The following is a 16,460-nucleotide window of genomic DNA, read 5'->3' on the forward strand; positions in this document are numbered from 1 at the left end:
CAACATCATCTCAACCCTATCAAAATCACGGGAACTGAGCTGCCACGCGCACAGCAAGCTCACACTTCGTCTTTCTGTCTCATATCAGCCTGCCTCGCAAGATGTAGAGGACATCTCTTGGACCGCATCTTCACACAATCGCACAGTTCCATTAGCTGGCATTGAAGATGTAACACGAGCATATTGATACTAGCTAAGAAACTAACGTCGGTCAAACACAAAACGCAAAACGACCAGCGAGTCTCGAAGTTTTGGCCCGCCCATGATACCAAAAGCTCACATCAATATCGACCAAGCGAATGCGGGACAGGGGTGTCAGCTCCAGCCCTCGTCAGCTCAGGAGATTGGACTGGAAAATCTGGAAAGACCCCGATGCCTCCGCCATCCCACGCTCCCGCTTGCATCATCTCGATGCCAAGAGCTTTTGCGCTGGTTCCGTGATGGAAGGTAGTCTGCTCTGTGTCGGATATCGGGAAGGGTCGCCGAGGATGACCTTGCGATAGACAATCGGTACGCTCCACCTCCTTGCGCATCCCCTCCGCCCTCTCCCAACTACATCTTCCCAAGAACTGATCATGATCCTCCAGTCTCCACATCTTCCTCTGTACCTCCTCCGTAACCCTTGCCTTCAACGTCTCGTACTCGTCTTGCTCCAGCATCCACCGTATTTCCTCAGCGAGAGGATGCGACTTATCTTGCACTTCTGTTAATACAAACCAGACTATTACATCCCCGAAAACGGTGTCGCGAAGACTACCGTGATACCCATCCCAGATCAGCTCGACGTGCTCGTCGGTCATATACCAAGCTTCGTTGCCTATCCACTCATCTATAATTACATCTTCGATCCTGTCGGCATCAGCGTGCAAACCAAATACACGGCAGGCTCGGATCGTCTCGATACCGGCGGCCAGACTGGGTGGTACGCGCAGCTCACCTGTGGGTCGCACGCTGGCTGCTTTGCACGCGCGACGCATGTACCGCATTACTCTTGCGACTCCAGATTTCTCGGCTTCGTCTACAGGTATCTTCAACAGGTCAGGGCGCCCGTCTCGGTCTGGTATGAAGCGATCGAGGACGGAGGCGCCGCAGAAATGCCATAGCATGCGAAGCGGAACGTTGCGGACGTATGATTTCTTGGTATCGGCATTCACGATGTCGACTGTGAAGCCGGACTTCAGTGCGATTAGCGTTCTGTTGTCTGTATGCTGCATCGTGTCAAATAGTCTTCCAGTGTGACCTTCGAGCGGCGCTAGTCTCTTCCAGTTCTTTCTGAGCTTTCGGCGGATTACTGGAAATGGTTTCTGAGTATCTGAATCAGTGGTCTCATCCATGTTCGCAGCGCTCATCTCTGTGGATACTGGCTTGGTCTCGTCGTATTCTGGACTATCATGTAGTCATGCCGCATGAGCGCTCTCAGAAGCCTCAGATCTATCTGTTGGCGACTGTGGTGTCGTTTCGGCGTCGTCACATTTTGTAGTGTTGTCGAGCGTCTCTTCTGGGCTGGCAGGAGCGTTGCTGGCCATGTGCATGTCTAATGCCATATTACAAACGGTTGCGACTTCTTGTAACATCTGTTCGAGCGCTCTATTGAGCACCGAAACAGGATCACGTTCTTCGATATGATCTTCCAGGGCTACGTCGGTGCGCGATGAAGCGATCGGTGGGTTAGCTTCGACTTCTCGTCTATGGTCCTTTGGGTCAGGCACATCCCCTGCAGGTGAATGATCGACCGCCTCTTTGTCTCCGTCGCAAAGTTCCTCGCCACTGCCACCGCGCAATTCGACCCCAGGTTCCTTTTCAGTACCTTTTTCTTCTTCTGGCTTGGGCACGACATCGCGCTCGTCATACTGCTCTCCCGATGGATGCGCAGCCTCGCCCAGCGAGCGCCGGCTCGTATGCAGAGCATCATCGCACTCGACGTCCTTCGCCATATCCGGAACATTGCAGCTTTTCTCGACAGTACTTTCGATAGTCTTGTCTGAGAGCCCGAAGTAATCCGTCGCGTCGACTTCAACGGCCGCAACGGAACAAAGTGGCAAAAAGCCATGCGGTTCGTATGGCGCAGGGTTAGGAGAAAGGATAGGATTATGCTTCTGCTTTGGCACTGAGAAGTAATCCTTGACTGGTGTAGGCTTCCCGTCATTCCTGTTTTGATGCGACTCTTCAGGTGTGGAGGTATGCATGGCTATGAACCCATGCGAAGTCTTTGGTGTGTAAGCTTGCCACTCCGAGGGGTCAACGGCGGTAGTCTCGCGTTGAAACACGGGGCGAGGGATTTGTAATCGAGGATTACTGAGGGGTGCTTTCTTGAGTGCATCTGGAGTTCTTGGTGAGTCTGACATATTGGCGTCGTGAGTCGTGGTTGCAGCGGTTGAGATTTCTGGCAATACGAGATTTCTAGACTTATGTATCGACCACTACCTGAGCATGAATGAGCGAGCGAACATAGTATATGTGTCACAATCTGCCAGCAGTTCAGTAGTTGTGTGTATGTTGACCCAGGAATAGGTGTTGTGACGCATCTGCCACGACAATCGGATAGCTGGAATGTTGTATACTGCACTCCCGGTGTGTCTCTAGTTATGAGACATTCACCACTCCTCGTTCACATGCTATTTTCATTTTGGGCCGCGACTTTCTTCATGCGCGCCCTTCACTCTTAGAAGTTTGAGTTTAACTTCCATCGAGTCTCATTCACCACATTTGCAACTGCACAGCACAGTCCTACAACGCCAAAGCGCGGCTTCCAAGGTTCCTCGAGCTTTTCCCAAACGCATGAGCCGCGTTTCATCGGCATTCAGCCATCTCAACCATGGATGAAGCAGACCAGTCACCGCCAAAAAGGCACCCACTCGTGGGCCCCGGAGTTTACTCAGGAACGAGCGCGCTTCCCGCACAATCACCATTCATGGATCGCACGAAACACTTGGCTGAGTTGACGACGGACATGGAAGCTATCATTCCGGATTACGATGATGTGACCGCATCACCACTTCATGCCGCTGAGGCTAAAGACAACGACCGCACACCATCAAACGACATGGAAGGATTTGAGACTAGTGGAGATGCGGCCGCAGATATCGATGAAGGTATATGGCACGAACGCGCACCCTGGGCTGCACCAACGCCACCCAGCCCAAATCCCCTCGCAGACCTTGCCGACCCACCTGAGTTCCATCTAGACTCAGCGCCAATACTGGAATCAGCGAACAGCTCTTCCTCGCCAACGCATGCGGAATCACTCCCGTCATCTCCGCGTCGTCTGTCTTCCCTCTTGAACAGGGCTATAAACTACTTCGGCAGCTGTATTGGCAGCTACTTCACGTCCGCGCCTGGCGTAATCGAGTACTCCGGCGCGGATATCCTGCGAAATACTCAAGTCGGTATCGAGGCGGAAGAGCTCACATTTCCGGACAAGCCTGCAGTGATTAAGATCGTAGCTATCGTCACCGATAGCTCCGGTGCAGGCAGAGAGAAAGATGAGAAATACGAGGCAGTAGAGAGGCGTGTGGAGTTACGGGCAAAGCCTAAGCGAGTGAAGGAAATTTTGAGAGGGGAGAGGTATTACATTGCCGAAGATTTCTATAGGAAGGAAATTCGGCTCGCGTTCAAAGCTTTGGGAAAGTTGTGAGTGGCTCGTTGTGTATGGGTCGGTCGCGTGGTAACCGAAGTTTGAGAGACAGGAATTTCATAAATATGGTCCTTTCTCGCTGTTTTACTCTCAAACACCAAAATTCTTCTCATAACTACAAAGTCTTCACCACATCTAAATCGAACACGTTTAGCACCTCCAAAAGCATACAAAGGCTGCACATATCATCACATACACTACTACAAACCCTAAGTAGTCGCTAGGCGTATCTGAACACCACACCACACACGCCGCGCAAACCCTCTGTACTCCTCAAACCCCAAGATGGCGTCAGAAACCAGCTCCTCAACCTCCTCCTCCGATAGCCAGCAAACCACCACAACACAAATCCTCGAAGAAGCAAACAGCTTCCGCATGCTCGTCGCATACAAAACAATGGCCACTCGACCACGAATCGAAAAATGGCTTTCGGATGTGTCCGAACAGACATGCCTCCCTCTAGGCGAATTCCCACTCAAAAGACCCAGTGCAACGTTCAAGAGAATATGGACATCCACGCAATTTGGGCCTGTTAATGGGAGGTACCTTCTTGAGTTTGAGGAGGAAGGGGGGTATTATGTTGAGACGGAATCGGTTGGGATGCCGAGGATGCAGTCACATCCAGATAAGTCGGCGGTTAGTGAGGTTTGGGAGGAGAGTCGGGGTGATGGGGGTGACGCTGGATGGTAGTGCGTTGGAGGTGTGAGGGTGACGTTCTGGGGTACAATATTATAGTAACACGTTAACACGTTAACCTAATAAAAGACTAAATACTCTAGAGCCTACGTTAACGTTAGGTCACCTAATTTGTAGGTATCTGTCTTAATGTAGTCCGCAGACCTGCTTAGTGTTTTTCGTGTATGAGGTGGTAATAGTCGCGTAGGTTTGCGGATGCACTTAGACCATGTCCTTATTTCTTTCTCTCGTTCGTCTTCCGTTCGTCGCAGCGCGCAGTTTGCCAGAGTGCCGTTTGACGCCGTCAGAGAACCAACGGAGATGCTTCAACGACATGCCTACTTCACTGTATGCAATCGAGAGTTGCTAATGAGCAACGGCTCTTCCTTCGACTCTCTGGGTGTGTTCTCATATTCCACGCATATACCGCTCACGCCATGAGCCGAAGCGCCATGACTACCCACGGCTACGTCGCGGACTATTATATCGACGACCTCGACGATTTCGATGTCGAAGAACAGTATCGCCTGCTGTACGACTTGCCAGATGGTCGCTTCGTCGCGCCGCAAGTTAAGCGACGCATGTTCTACAAAGGCGAAACGGCATCGCAAGCTTTGGAACACGTCCGCCGGTTCGTACCTTCGCCGTTCAGCCCCAATTCATTATCGCCTTGTTTGTACGATGCGCCATGCTTAATCGATGAGGACCGGTGGCATGAGGCTCGAGTCAAATTGAGGCGTGAAGGTGTGTTGTACAGGACCCGAGAGAGGAACGTTGAGAAGCTCACAAGATTCTAGGAGCCATTCTGCCTTGTGACTACATGTTCAGCGATGAAAGCGGAATGGTGGAGTCATTTGATAGCAACGAGACGATCCGGCCAGCTGGTGTCGCATGGCGTGGGGACGAGGCTGAGTCGATAGCGGAGGATTCGCCCCTGTTGATAGCGGACCAGAGTCAAATCACTGTCCAGAGCGATGGCGTCATTTTGTGGCAGTTGCTCATTGACTTTGGCAAGGCTGTGCGGAAGATTTTGGCTAAGTTGTTGACGTCTCAATGCGCGTGTTGAAAGGTTGTTGGTGATCTTGTAAGCTTATCTCCTGATCCATTGGATTGGTCGGAACTCTAGTGTCGTCAGGCCACCATTGTCTTGTCTAGTGCTAGGCTGTACGCTTAGTGCTCTATGTATCATATTGCGGCGTGGGTGCCGATGCAAGCGATGAGGTGGCGTATTACCCGTGAACGCATGTAGTGCCCTGCATGGGCGGCTCACCGACAGGTCAGCCTCGGCTGATACAAGCCCAGACCCGAGCTTCGTATAAAAGTGCGGTCTCTTCTTCGGCGATGAATACACAGGTATAGAGGCATCGTATGTGATGGATGCTGCGTGGCATCGTCGCTGCTTCCTGCGCTGAGACAGACCCCGCTTTCTCTTGGCATTCTGAGGCACCCACACCACGCCATTGTCCATGGCTTCCATCATAACCCCGACCGGCAAGACTGACATTGCGACCTCCCAGCTTGATGCCGCTTCACTCGCTGTCACAAATCACCAGTCTGGAAACAACGCTTGGCCAAATACCCTTCGCGCGACAACGAGAGCGGCGCGTCGCCGTGGAAAGCTCGATGGACCTTTTCAATTTCGCTTTCTTACCGCGACAGACCCTACTCAATTCAAGGATGGGGAGACAAGACGAAGCGTCCGTTCGCAGGCGATGAGGTATCATAGGAACAAGATGAACAACAGCCACGCAGCACCTCGGGAACAGCCCAAAATAGTACCACCTCTTTACACTGAACCAATAGTCGGCGAGCAGGTCGAGCTCACGACGACTCAAGCTCAATTACTTTCCCCAGAAAGAACACTGAGAGCGCTTGTTCCTTATGAATATGATCAGCAAACTCATGTACCGACTACGAGGTCCCCAAAGGAAGCGAGCGGTGCTGAGGCTCGTGATGCTGCGTTTGAACGCTGTCGGCAAACTCGCTCAGGCCGAAGGCAGAGTATAAGCTTCCAAAAGGTTGTTGGATACGAGTACACTGAGAGCCAAGAAGAACGCAAGATTCGGTTATTCACGACCACTTTCTCTCAGATCGGAGACGGGTTTGACCCTTTCAAGGTGTTGCCCCAATTCGAGAACCCTAGTTTGAACAGCGGTTTCATCTTGCGTGCATGTAGGTGTACAAAATCTTCCAGACTTTTCACGTCATATGCTCTGGTTCAATGGCTGACACTTACAGTCATGCGGGCGTTCGGGACAGAAGCATTTGTCAAGGCATGGGCACCCGAAATGAATGTTCATCCCCATGTAATGCTCAGTGGTATCGGGTCCGTGACATGTACTTGGCTCGATATGCTCGCAAAGATTCCAGGCGAAAGTACAAGGACTAGGCTTGTCAGGGATGAAACCCTGGTCATGATCAGGCTTCGGCTTCAGTCGTTCACCCGGGAGGACACCGTGTCAACCCTCCTGGTGATGCTTCACTTGCTGGGAGGCGACATGTGGAGCTGTGATGAGCCCACGATCCGGTGTCACGAACGAGGCATCGAACAAATGATACTCCTGTGCGGCGACCTGGAAAAGACCGGTAGGGCGATGATCGCGCAATTTACTACTGCGTAAGCTTCATGACCTCCTGATAAAGAGTGCAGACTAATAATGCTTTCAGGTGTTGTTTCCACTGCGACCTAATTTACGAAGCCCAACCCCTGCCGACCTTTGCGTTGTGTGAGCCTGCAAAGTATGAATCGGTCAACGATAACGCAGATGTCGCAATACCAGAATCCCCATTATTCTGCCCAGGGCCTGAGTTCCGAAATCTTCTCAACGAAGAGCGTTGCTCATCTACCACATATGGCCTACTTCGAGATATGCGCGACTTGACCGACCTATTCCTGGCGCAAAACACAGCACTTGAGCCCGCTGGCGATGCTAAAGACGTTCATCTAGCCTATCCGCCTTCCAAAGAAGTCGAATATAAGACAAGAGTGGCTGGAATTTGCGATCGATTAGCAAATCTACCCCCGGCTTACACTCCAGATCACCCAAACTCCTGCGATTGGGTCTATGAGGCGTGTCGTCTCGCTGCCACGATCTACACGACTTCTATCGTACGCCGCTTGCCTTTCTCTGTTGCTGCGACATCAAGTCGCTACCCGTTTTGTATCCAAACTGGAGCTGAGCCACATAGCAGCCAGATCTCACTTACAACCCACATCTGCGAAGAGTTGATGCAGACTCTAGAACGTACCGACCTCGCAAACGTGTGGAATGGTATGGTTGGAGTGCTATATTGGATATGTACCGTTGGCGCTGCTGCAGCTCGTTCGCCCCGCTTGTCCGGCCTGTCACAGCGACTCCCGTATAGCACGACATGCAAGTTCCGGGTTCGACAGTGTCTGACCATGTTTTCCGTCCGCGCACATGTCATCTTGATCTTCAACCATCCCATACCCATCCTGCTATCTCAGAAGAAACTCCTCAGGGTACAAGAGCTTATTGGAACATATCGCCAAGGTCGCAACACTAAGCAGTCCCCTCGAACCACTCTGAATTCCACAAGCCTCTAAAGCGACGACATCTGCACCTACTGAGGCTTGAATGCAAGCCGAGCAATGCATCCATCTCTTGTGATGCGCATTCAAAGCAAAGCGACCCAAGACAGAGTCAGAAGCCGGCTGCTGACAAAAGATGCTTGCGCTCCCGTAAACACCGAAAGCCGTATGAATCAGAGGGGAAGCGCACTTGTCCACGCCGCTAACCCCAGTTAGTTCTCTCACCGTTCAGTTAGTCACTGCATATCCGGCTTTGAACGAACTGTCCAGGAAGTTCTTGGTGCGCGATGTGCGGTTGGCCGAATACTCTGGCTTTCCTCCTCCGCGCGCATCACGAGAGGCCGAGCTGAAGTTCCCGGGCGCCTCGGGTCGCGACCATCCGCAAGATCCGGTCGCGATGTGTTCTGCAATTCCAGAACAGACGATCGCAGTTGCGGACAAAAAATCTGTTCCTTGCACTGAATTTTATTGGTGGTGTTCGGAGATCTTCGCTGCCTACCGATGTGGGCCGGCGGAGCATTTCGCACCCTGGATCTGAGGGGTTGCAACTCACCTGCTAAGCTTCGCGGCTCCCATCTTATCCCGACCTCTTATGACGTCGCAACTATGCCTGTCTCCTATTCCATCAGGCACGGTTGTTTACATCGCATTGAAGCCTGGGAAACGGTAATTCGCTTTGGCGATTTCGGCGCTTCTCCAACCCATACCTCGTGGGGATGCCATCATAGAGGGCCCGTGCGTCGAGCCTCTTTTCGTCCCTTCCTTGTCCGACGCTCCGCTGGCCACGATGATCCTGTAGGGCAGAAACAGTTGCAACCGTGGAGCCAAACTCTGATTTGACGTGTGGGGTCGCGTGGATATCAGGATCTGCATCGTTGGAAATCATGTTCTGATCTCACAGGTCTGGCTGCCGGACTGTTTGAGACAGCAGCCAAAAGCGCACGTTGTTTTGGATATGCAAACATCCAGACGTGGCTATTACAGGCATTCCTGAAGCTTACAGTACCCGCGATACACGTGCTCGCTCTTGGACTTGACGGTCAGCGTGCTGTCTCTGCAGAAAGAGGACCGCTTCGATGACTATCTGACAAATGAAGCGAACCACGGGACAGCACGATGCGCTGACGAATGATGGATGACTCCTGGCCGCCTCGCACCATCTTCACGAAGGAAGCGGCTGCCAGCATGTCCGAGACAGCGACGCAGGGATTAGTCGCAGCTTCCCTGCATTCCGATTGGGCGACAAGGTTACCTCCTGTCAGACCTGCCAGGGTCTAACGGCCTACTAACAACAAGCGACATTTTGTATAAGAGACAACACCCGCCAAATCTAGAATGCACACGAAAGAAATAGTCGCAGCGAGCGTCGTACTTGGACTCTGCTTTGTCGCTGCCATGGCACTCGTTACACGCTTCCTGCTGCACAAGCAGCCCAAGACTACAACAACAGACGAAATGTTCACTACGGACGGCAAGACTGAACGGCAGGTTCAGCTCACGCAAATCTCCAGCTCGTGGAAAAGATTCTTGACCCCAAAGCAAAGTCATAGCAAAGGACATTGGGTGCCAACATTGTCGGGCATCATCAAGGCTGGCGATGAGGGGTTGTTTTCCTCCGCATTGTTTACCAACCTCCAAGGACATCCCGGACAGGTACCACTCGAAACCTTGTACGATGCGTTCGCGAACGAAGTTCGAAACAGACCAATCTCAGAGCGATCGTCATACCCCGGAGACATGACGAAGTTCCTTGCTCGAGCAAAGAAGCCTGCGAGCGGCGTGGGGCGGTCAAAGTCGATGTCCAATGTTCGGCGAGCGGACCCTAGCCCAAAGACTGCGAGGAAGAGTTTAGACTTGTCGGTGGTTGAAATGGGTTTGGCTAGGGGCTTGTCCGTGAAGAAGCCGGCGTCTACCTTGGTATCAATGCACAATGGACTGCGAGACGATGATCAGAAGGCTATACAGCGGGCTTGGGTGAAAGATGGTCAGACTGCAAAGTATGAAGATGGAAGGTTGAGCGTCAAGGTCTCAGCTGCCGAACTTGCGGCACTCTCAATAATACTGGGAAGCCAGTTGATCAACGGCGCTGACCTACAAGACGCGCCATCGGAGAATGGTGCCTTCGGCATCTCGATGGCTCTTTCGCCAACGACGGATGCCAAACACCAGATCACGCTCACACAACAAAAGCGCAGCAGATCGCAACGGCACGCCCAAGGCTCAGGCACTTCACCACTCTTCGCAAAGCACCTTGCAGCTGGCTCTCTTCCATACTCGCAAGATAAGATCGGCGTTCACAGCATTCTCATTACAGATGAATCTTTTGAGGCATTGCAAGCAGGAGCCTCTCTATACACACACCCATATGTCGCAAGAACGCCACAATCCAAGTTCCTCGCCTCGCTACCCAGTTCCCGCGAAGCACGATTCCACATCCTCGCCACATCAACCGAAGTCCATACCTCAAACACCTTGCTAGACGCCATAGCATCATTTCCGTTCTCCGGCGGCCTTGCACCCCTAGCCTCTTCACCCCTGATCAAGACCGTTCAGTTCATTGCTTCTGCCGGCCTCCCCCACGCCCGCCTACTCCAGCGCCTCGAGCAACTCGTCGACAAAGTCCACCGCCACACACCCCACCTCAACATCTTCGGTCCCCTGTACGAGCCCCAAAACGCCGGTCTCCTCTTCCGCGAGCGCGAACGCCTCGGCAGACTCGCCAGCGACCCAACAACACCCGACACACTCGCCGACAAGACAGCCCGCATGTCACGCTACACAACGCTCCTCGAGCGCCTCATGGCTCTGGTACCAGACTTGAAAGCGCAAGACGCACTCGCTGCAATCCAGGAAGCAACGAAGCAGGAAATGCGACGGGCATACCAACAAGCCGTCGCGGCGCACACTTCCTCCACTCCTGCCAGCAAGAGCGCAGAGACAGTCTGTTCGCCAGTATCAGCATCGCCATCTGAACCACAGTCGCAACAGCGCAAGCGCCAATCCACATCATCACGTCGCAGCACTCGTTACTCGAACCGCTCCAGCACCTTTTCATCTGATATCACGGAGGCGAGCCCAGCGCTTACAACATCGATGGATGAGAAGGAGAGGAGTCTAGCGAAGCAGATAGAACACGTTCTCAAATCCGACCTGCCGCTGGACGTTGGTACAATTGCTTTTGTAGCGCGTATGGTCGTCGTGGCGTGGACAGTCAGTGTAGGTACTGTGGCTTGGGGTGAGGGTGAGTCCGGGTTCCGAGTACCTGACCTGGAGGCTTTGGGGAAGATGGTTTTGGTTTAGACATATGCCTCATATAGCTACCAGTGGACGGCTTGTACGGATATGGGGAGCTTAGAGGCGTTTTTTCCTTTTCTTGTTTTAGACCAAGGGTTTGGGCATATGGCATGTTTAACGAGATACCATTCACACTTTTATGATTTAGACTAGAGGATATGAATATGATTCTTCTGCATACTTAACAATAAGTCGTTCCCCGGCATCGTTTCTGCACCTTGGGATGCAATTAACATGTGTCGTTCTCCTCCGTGATTCCCTTCCGCAACATCCCGCATCCATTCCCATAATGCGCACACGTCACCCACCATCTGCGAGCCCGACAAAATCACAAAATCACACATCCCGTAAACCACAAGCAGCATGACTTAAACCATATCAGTAGCTAAAGTCACAAGAACGAAAGCAGTCTCCTGGCTCGGTTCTCGGCTTCACCCGGCATCCGGTGATCTGCACGAACGACGTCGAAGCACCCAGCCGGCGGATCCGTGGGTTCCTGCGGCGGTAAGACAATCTTCCCGAGCGCCATTACGCACGAGATGCAGAATGTCGCCGCTTGGCTAACGAAGTACGGGCTGAAGCCTCGTTGTTGGGGGTAGTTGGGTGTCGTTGGCAAGAAAGACGGGTGCGTGCTGTCGAGACGATCTATCCAATTCTAGTAATTACGAGGTTGAATCGTGGATCTATGTAGCGTATACCGTATAGCCTTCTTCATATCCCCGTTTCTATACAAGCAAACACCTTCGTAACCCACATCACCAAACCCAACAACAATCTTCCCTATCCAAGCGCCCCTACTCCGGCCCCATAACCTCCAACCCCCTACAAACACCCACCCACCCATCCCTCATCCCCTCCCAAACAACCTCCATACTCTCCTCCTCCAGCCCATCCCTCTTCCTTTCTTTCCGCTCGACCTTGTCACCCGTCCCATCCGCCATCATAGCAGTAACGCGATCCCGTTTCTTGTCCTTATCCAATAACGAGCTATTTGTCTTGAGACCCTTGCCATCTAGCTCGCCTTTTACTTCCCAGCCCTTGCGCACGGGGCCGTGGATGGTGGCGGGGGAGATGAGCGTGCTGTCGAGGAGTGCGTTCCAGCGTGAGAGGTACATGCCGGGGCCGTGCGTTGTTCCTTTTCCGTTTTGTGATGAGGGGGCGGGCTTCATGATGGATTCTAGACGGGTTTGTGATGTGGACTTTAGGGTGGTGAGATGCTTTTCGTGTTGGTCGAGGAGTGTCTTTAGCTCTTCTTGTTTGTCTTTGCTGAGAGTTTCGAAGAGTGAGTGTAAGGGTGCTGTCATGTTGCCTGCGCCGCCTTCGCCTCTTTCTTCGGCTTCTTTGGCGCGCTCGTCGACACGGAATTCGGAGAATATGCGTTTGGCGTAGACGAGGTAATCTTGGGCGAGGTCGGGTGCGTTCTTGGTGACTTGGTGTAGGAACTTGTGCATGGAGGGGGCGTGCTTCTTGAGCAGCTGGACGAAGTCTTCTACTGTAGGGGCGTCGCTTGCCTCTTGATCGAGAATGCTAGCAGGGTCTGGTGAGCTCGGTCTTGACTTAGAAGTTTCGCGGCTCCGTGTGCCCTTCTTCTTTGGCTTGGCAGTCTTGATGAGGTCGGTGATGAAGGCTTCTGCGTCGGTTATAGTGCCCGAAAGATCGACGGCGTTGTGTATCGCTCGGATGACGGGATCCATGCCGGTGACCGCATCGCGTATGGTAGAAGTCAAGACATCGGGGTTGGACTTGCAGAGAACCTTGGTGAGTTCCTCGCGGTCGCGAATCGAAAGGTATGTGCTGAGGTATTCCATGGCTACGCTATGTTGGTGTTCGCTCAGGGTCTCGGCATCGATCTTGTACGGAGGGTCGGATGTTTCGAGGATGACGGCTGCAATCGACTTCGATTCGGATATTGACTGGCTTCGCGCCGCCTCATGCTTCTCCCGTGAAGAGTAGACGTATGTCTTTAGTGCCTTAAAGACCTTCTTGTCGGGCGCGTTACGCGACGACTCTAGTTTCGTTGCCCGCTTTTGGAATTCGGATGTGTCCCATGCTAATACTGTCGACAAAATTTGCTGTAGAAGATTCATGCCATCGTTGGTGTTATTGGTAAGGCCAATCCAGTTGGTCATAGCCGTCACCGATAGCTTGGCTAGTACTAGTCTGACCATGCCGTTGATCATCGTCGCTGCATTTCCAACGCGCAACGTCTGCTTGACGACGGTGTATGGGATGAGGCGGTGCAGGTTCTCGAGGAGGCGAACGAGGTATTGGCCGTCGGGCGACATGACGAAGACGTGGTGGAGGAAAGATGCGGCACTGAGGCTGTCAGTTTGCGAATAGAACACCCATCTAGAGTACTCACTTTAGCAGCATATACTCGTGCGCTGCCTGCAGACTGCTGGAATGGTCCTCCAGTCTTGGCGTCGCCTTGACTTTCTCATACAGATCATCCAAAGCATCCCCATATATCGCATCCTTGACCAGTTCTTCAAAGCCTTGTATGACGTCTTCCGGCTTGCTTGTGTCGTATTCTTTCTTGCTCTCCTTCTTCTTGGTCGCTGAGTATCCACCCAACATGCCTCGTGCAACGTACTCAGCGATGCTACTCGCCGCCGTCGCAAGGGCCTTCCGACTGCCAATAGCGCCTTTATCGTAACTCTCGCTCAGTTCCGCCTCGGCCATTCTCGCGACTAGCGTCTGGATCTTGTCCGACCACCAGCTCTCGCCGAAGTTTCTTATGGCGGGGTTGCATAGCGCAAACTTGTTGAGCATGTTCTGTAGCAACGGGCTCGTCGACTGGACGCCGTCTGCCTTCCGGAAAGGGTAGCCATACTGATCGATGGTGTGGGGGTATTTGAAGGCTTCGATTTCGGAGTAGACTTGGTGGTGGATTAGGATATCGAAGAGGGCGTGCGTCTGCGCGGGCGTAAGCGGTTTGGCGGTCGACATGGTAGTGGAGAGTGAAGTATGGTAGGACCAGAATCTTGTAATGGCTCCATAGTTGGCTACGTGAGAGATGGTTGACGCGGCTGCGCCTGCGACGCGGGGTACGTCATCGCGCTTGCCGTCTTGGCAGATTAGCGACCTGATCACCCCCACATGGTCGCCAGAATCTCGGAAAGTACGGCCACCCGAGACGTCTACATCAACTTAGGACATCGTGAAGTTGAAGTTTGTATATGTAGTTACACCCTACAATGTTATCGCCAGCTTCCGAGAAGACGCGAACAAAACACCCAGATGCCTACAAACCTCTCTAGAACATTTATTTACAAAGCATTTCCATCACGTAAGCCTCAACCCCCAAACCTCGAAACCGCCCACAACACCTGTGCCCAACGTATACCTCAAAAGTTGAACGTGAGACCCTGTGACAGGCCTTCACGGAGGAAGATATGCTCAGGGATGACGTCATCTTGTGCGATCAAGATGATGGTTTTGAGCTTGCACTCGACCTTGTACTCCACGCAAGCCTCGCGGAAGAAGTCGAAGAGGCAGGTTGCCACAAGGTGGTGAAAGTCATCTCCCTCTTCATTTTTGAAGAGGGGTCCTGTGTTGTAGTAGACTTTCCACGTCTTCAGTTCTGGGAATTCGGCGGCGAGAGTTTCGGTGATATAAGGAGCTTCATCATCGAATTCGCTCCAATCTCCATCGTGAATCGGAGCACCGAGCACAACGTCGCGAGAGCCATAGACCTCAATCCCAGGGCAGAAGGACGCAAGGCTGTCCATGTCGCGAAGCGAAAGATCGTTGTCATTACCGAGATCGACGTCGTAAACGCGCAGCCCGGAATGGTAACTCCAGATGTCGATCAACCTGGGGTATTCGGACCTGGGCGCACCCCAACTATTGCATACTTTCATCCTAACTGACTGTAGGCTATGAAAGCTGGTGATGAAGTTCGTAAACCCCGAGTCGTGGGTTTCCCAAAGGAAGGGCTCGTCCCAGCAAACTATCTGGATACACAGATCTTCAATGTTGATCTTCGATTCGGGATTTGATGTCATGAGGAGGCAGAAAAGGTCCGAGAGGAATAGTGACTGGATGAGATGAAGTGAGCGCACACTGGATATGTCGATAGACAAACCAAAGACGCCGAAGGGAAAATGTCTGAAATTGACATCGTGAAAAACGAGCTTAGTGACAGCGAACGTCTGTTCTAATCCCAAGTCCCAGAAGGGATTGCGATATGTCCCAGTAACTCCGTCGGGGAAGCCGAAGGTAGCTCGCATGTAGAAGTAATCGATATGATTTCCTACACCGATGTACTCAATTAGACGACGAGCGACTCGCCTAAGCGAACCAGCCACGTTGTGATGAACTGATCCCCTCCTACCCGCGGAAGCAAATTCAAAGAGCTTCCCAGGCTGCAGTAAGGTAGACACAAACTTGAGGATGAGCCGGCTGTCCATGACAGTTTCATCGTTGTATTGACCGGGGCACTTGATGGGATTGCACATCTCCGGAAGGTCAATCTTTCTCAAGGATGCTCGGAGAGTCTTCCCACGGGCTGGGTGACACAGAAGGCTTTCCAGCATCAGCCAAGATAGCCCGTTCAATATGGATATGATCGGGTCTTGTTTTCCATGTGATAACCCTGGCTGTGTGAATACCAACGAAGTCAATGGGAGGTGTTGTAGGCACCGCGCTAGTATCTGGAAATAGGCCTGCGCGTAAGGAGATGCTGTGATGTCGATTGTCAGATCTCGGGTAAAGCGATCGATGTACGTGAACGTCGGTCCGTGTCCCACGAGGCTGCTGGCTGAGGGGAAATTAGGGCCTAGGCGGACCCGAATGGCGCTCTTGTATAGGGCTTCGAGACCGATCGTCCAGAGGGCTTGACAACTGCGCATGAAGTTGGGCAGATCGTGTTGACCAACCTGAACATTGTTAGCTCCAGTTCTCATCGGTGCTCGCAGACTCTGGAGCTATCCCAAGCTTGGATGAGCAGAGTTGTGGGTAATCCAGCCTCCGCGCCATATTATAATCATCAGACTTACTGCTTTGGCGATCTGGAGGACCAAGGCGGTGTCGAGGTCAAGGAGCTGAGTTTTGTTCCTTCCCTTATATTTCGGCGGTCGCTTCAGCCTCTTGGAAACAGGTGTCGATGTAGTGTCGCCCGCAGAGGTAGGCTTGCTCTCAATGAACTGCCATCGTCGCTTGCTCAGTGCGCCTTTGGTCGCGCCATCTCCGGGATCTGCGGAAGACTTTCGCGGCGCCATCGTCGCAAAGATTTGACAATAGAACTGCTCGCGTTGAGGAATGGACTCAGAGGCTGGCGAATATCCCTTGGTGGGATCTAGC

At 52.6% G+C, this 16,460-nt stretch overlaps 5 protein-coding genes across 5 annotated transcripts; 2 read left to right on the plus strand and 3 right to left on the minus strand.

The window, feature by feature from the left end:
* Window positions 1-281: 281 nt before the first annotated feature.
* J4E87_000619 (uncharacterized protein) lies at window positions 282-2,345 on the minus strand (the record flags this gene model as incomplete). Its single annotated transcript, XM_049372273.1, has 2 exons — window positions 282-1,386; window positions 1,573-2,345. 2 exons carry the CDS (start codon window positions 2,343-2,345, stop codon window positions 282-284), a joined length of 1,878 nt encoding a protein of 625 aa, XP_049238407.1.
* A 566-nt stretch (window positions 2,346-2,911) lies between these two features.
* Window positions 2,912-3,634, plus strand: J4E87_000620 (uncharacterized protein; the record flags this gene model as incomplete). Its single annotated transcript, XM_049372274.1, has 1 exon — window positions 2,912-3,634. One exon carries the CDS (start codon window positions 2,912-2,914, stop codon window positions 3,632-3,634), a length of 723 nt encoding a protein of 240 aa, XP_049238408.1.
* A 5,563-nt stretch (window positions 3,635-9,197) lies between these two features.
* Window positions 9,198-11,162, plus strand: J4E87_000621 (uncharacterized protein; the record flags this gene model as incomplete). The annotated part of the gene is made up of 1 exon (XM_049372275.1): window positions 9,198-11,162. The coding sequence occupies one exon, from the start codon at window positions 9,198-9,200 to the stop codon at window positions 11,160-11,162; it is 1,965 nt and encodes a 654-aa protein (XP_049238409.1).
* A 788-nt stretch (window positions 11,163-11,950) lies between these two features.
* Window positions 11,951-14,105, minus strand: J4E87_000622 (uncharacterized protein; the record flags this gene model as incomplete). Its single annotated transcript, XM_049372276.1, has 2 exons — window positions 11,951-13,472; window positions 13,519-14,105. 2 exons carry the CDS (start codon window positions 14,103-14,105, stop codon window positions 11,951-11,953), a joined length of 2,109 nt encoding a protein of 702 aa, XP_049238410.1.
* A 398-nt stretch (window positions 14,106-14,503) lies between these two features.
* On the minus strand, window positions 14,504-16,378 carry J4E87_000623 (uncharacterized protein; the record flags this gene model as incomplete). Its single annotated transcript, XM_049372277.1, has 2 exons — window positions 14,504-16,036; window positions 16,157-16,378. The coding sequence occupies 2 exons, from the start codon at window positions 16,376-16,378 to the stop codon at window positions 14,504-14,506; spliced, it is 1,755 nt and encodes a 584-aa protein (XP_049238411.1).
* Window positions 16,379-16,460: the final 82 nt, after the last annotated feature.

The sequence above is a fragment of the Alternaria ethzedia genome (assembly GCF_023757985.1).
Source record: "Alternaria ethzedia strain BMP 0044 chromosome Unknown scaffold_1, whole genome shotgun sequence".
NCBI lineage: Eukaryota > Fungi > Ascomycota > Dothideomycetes > Pleosporales > Pleosporaceae > Alternaria > Alternaria ethzedia.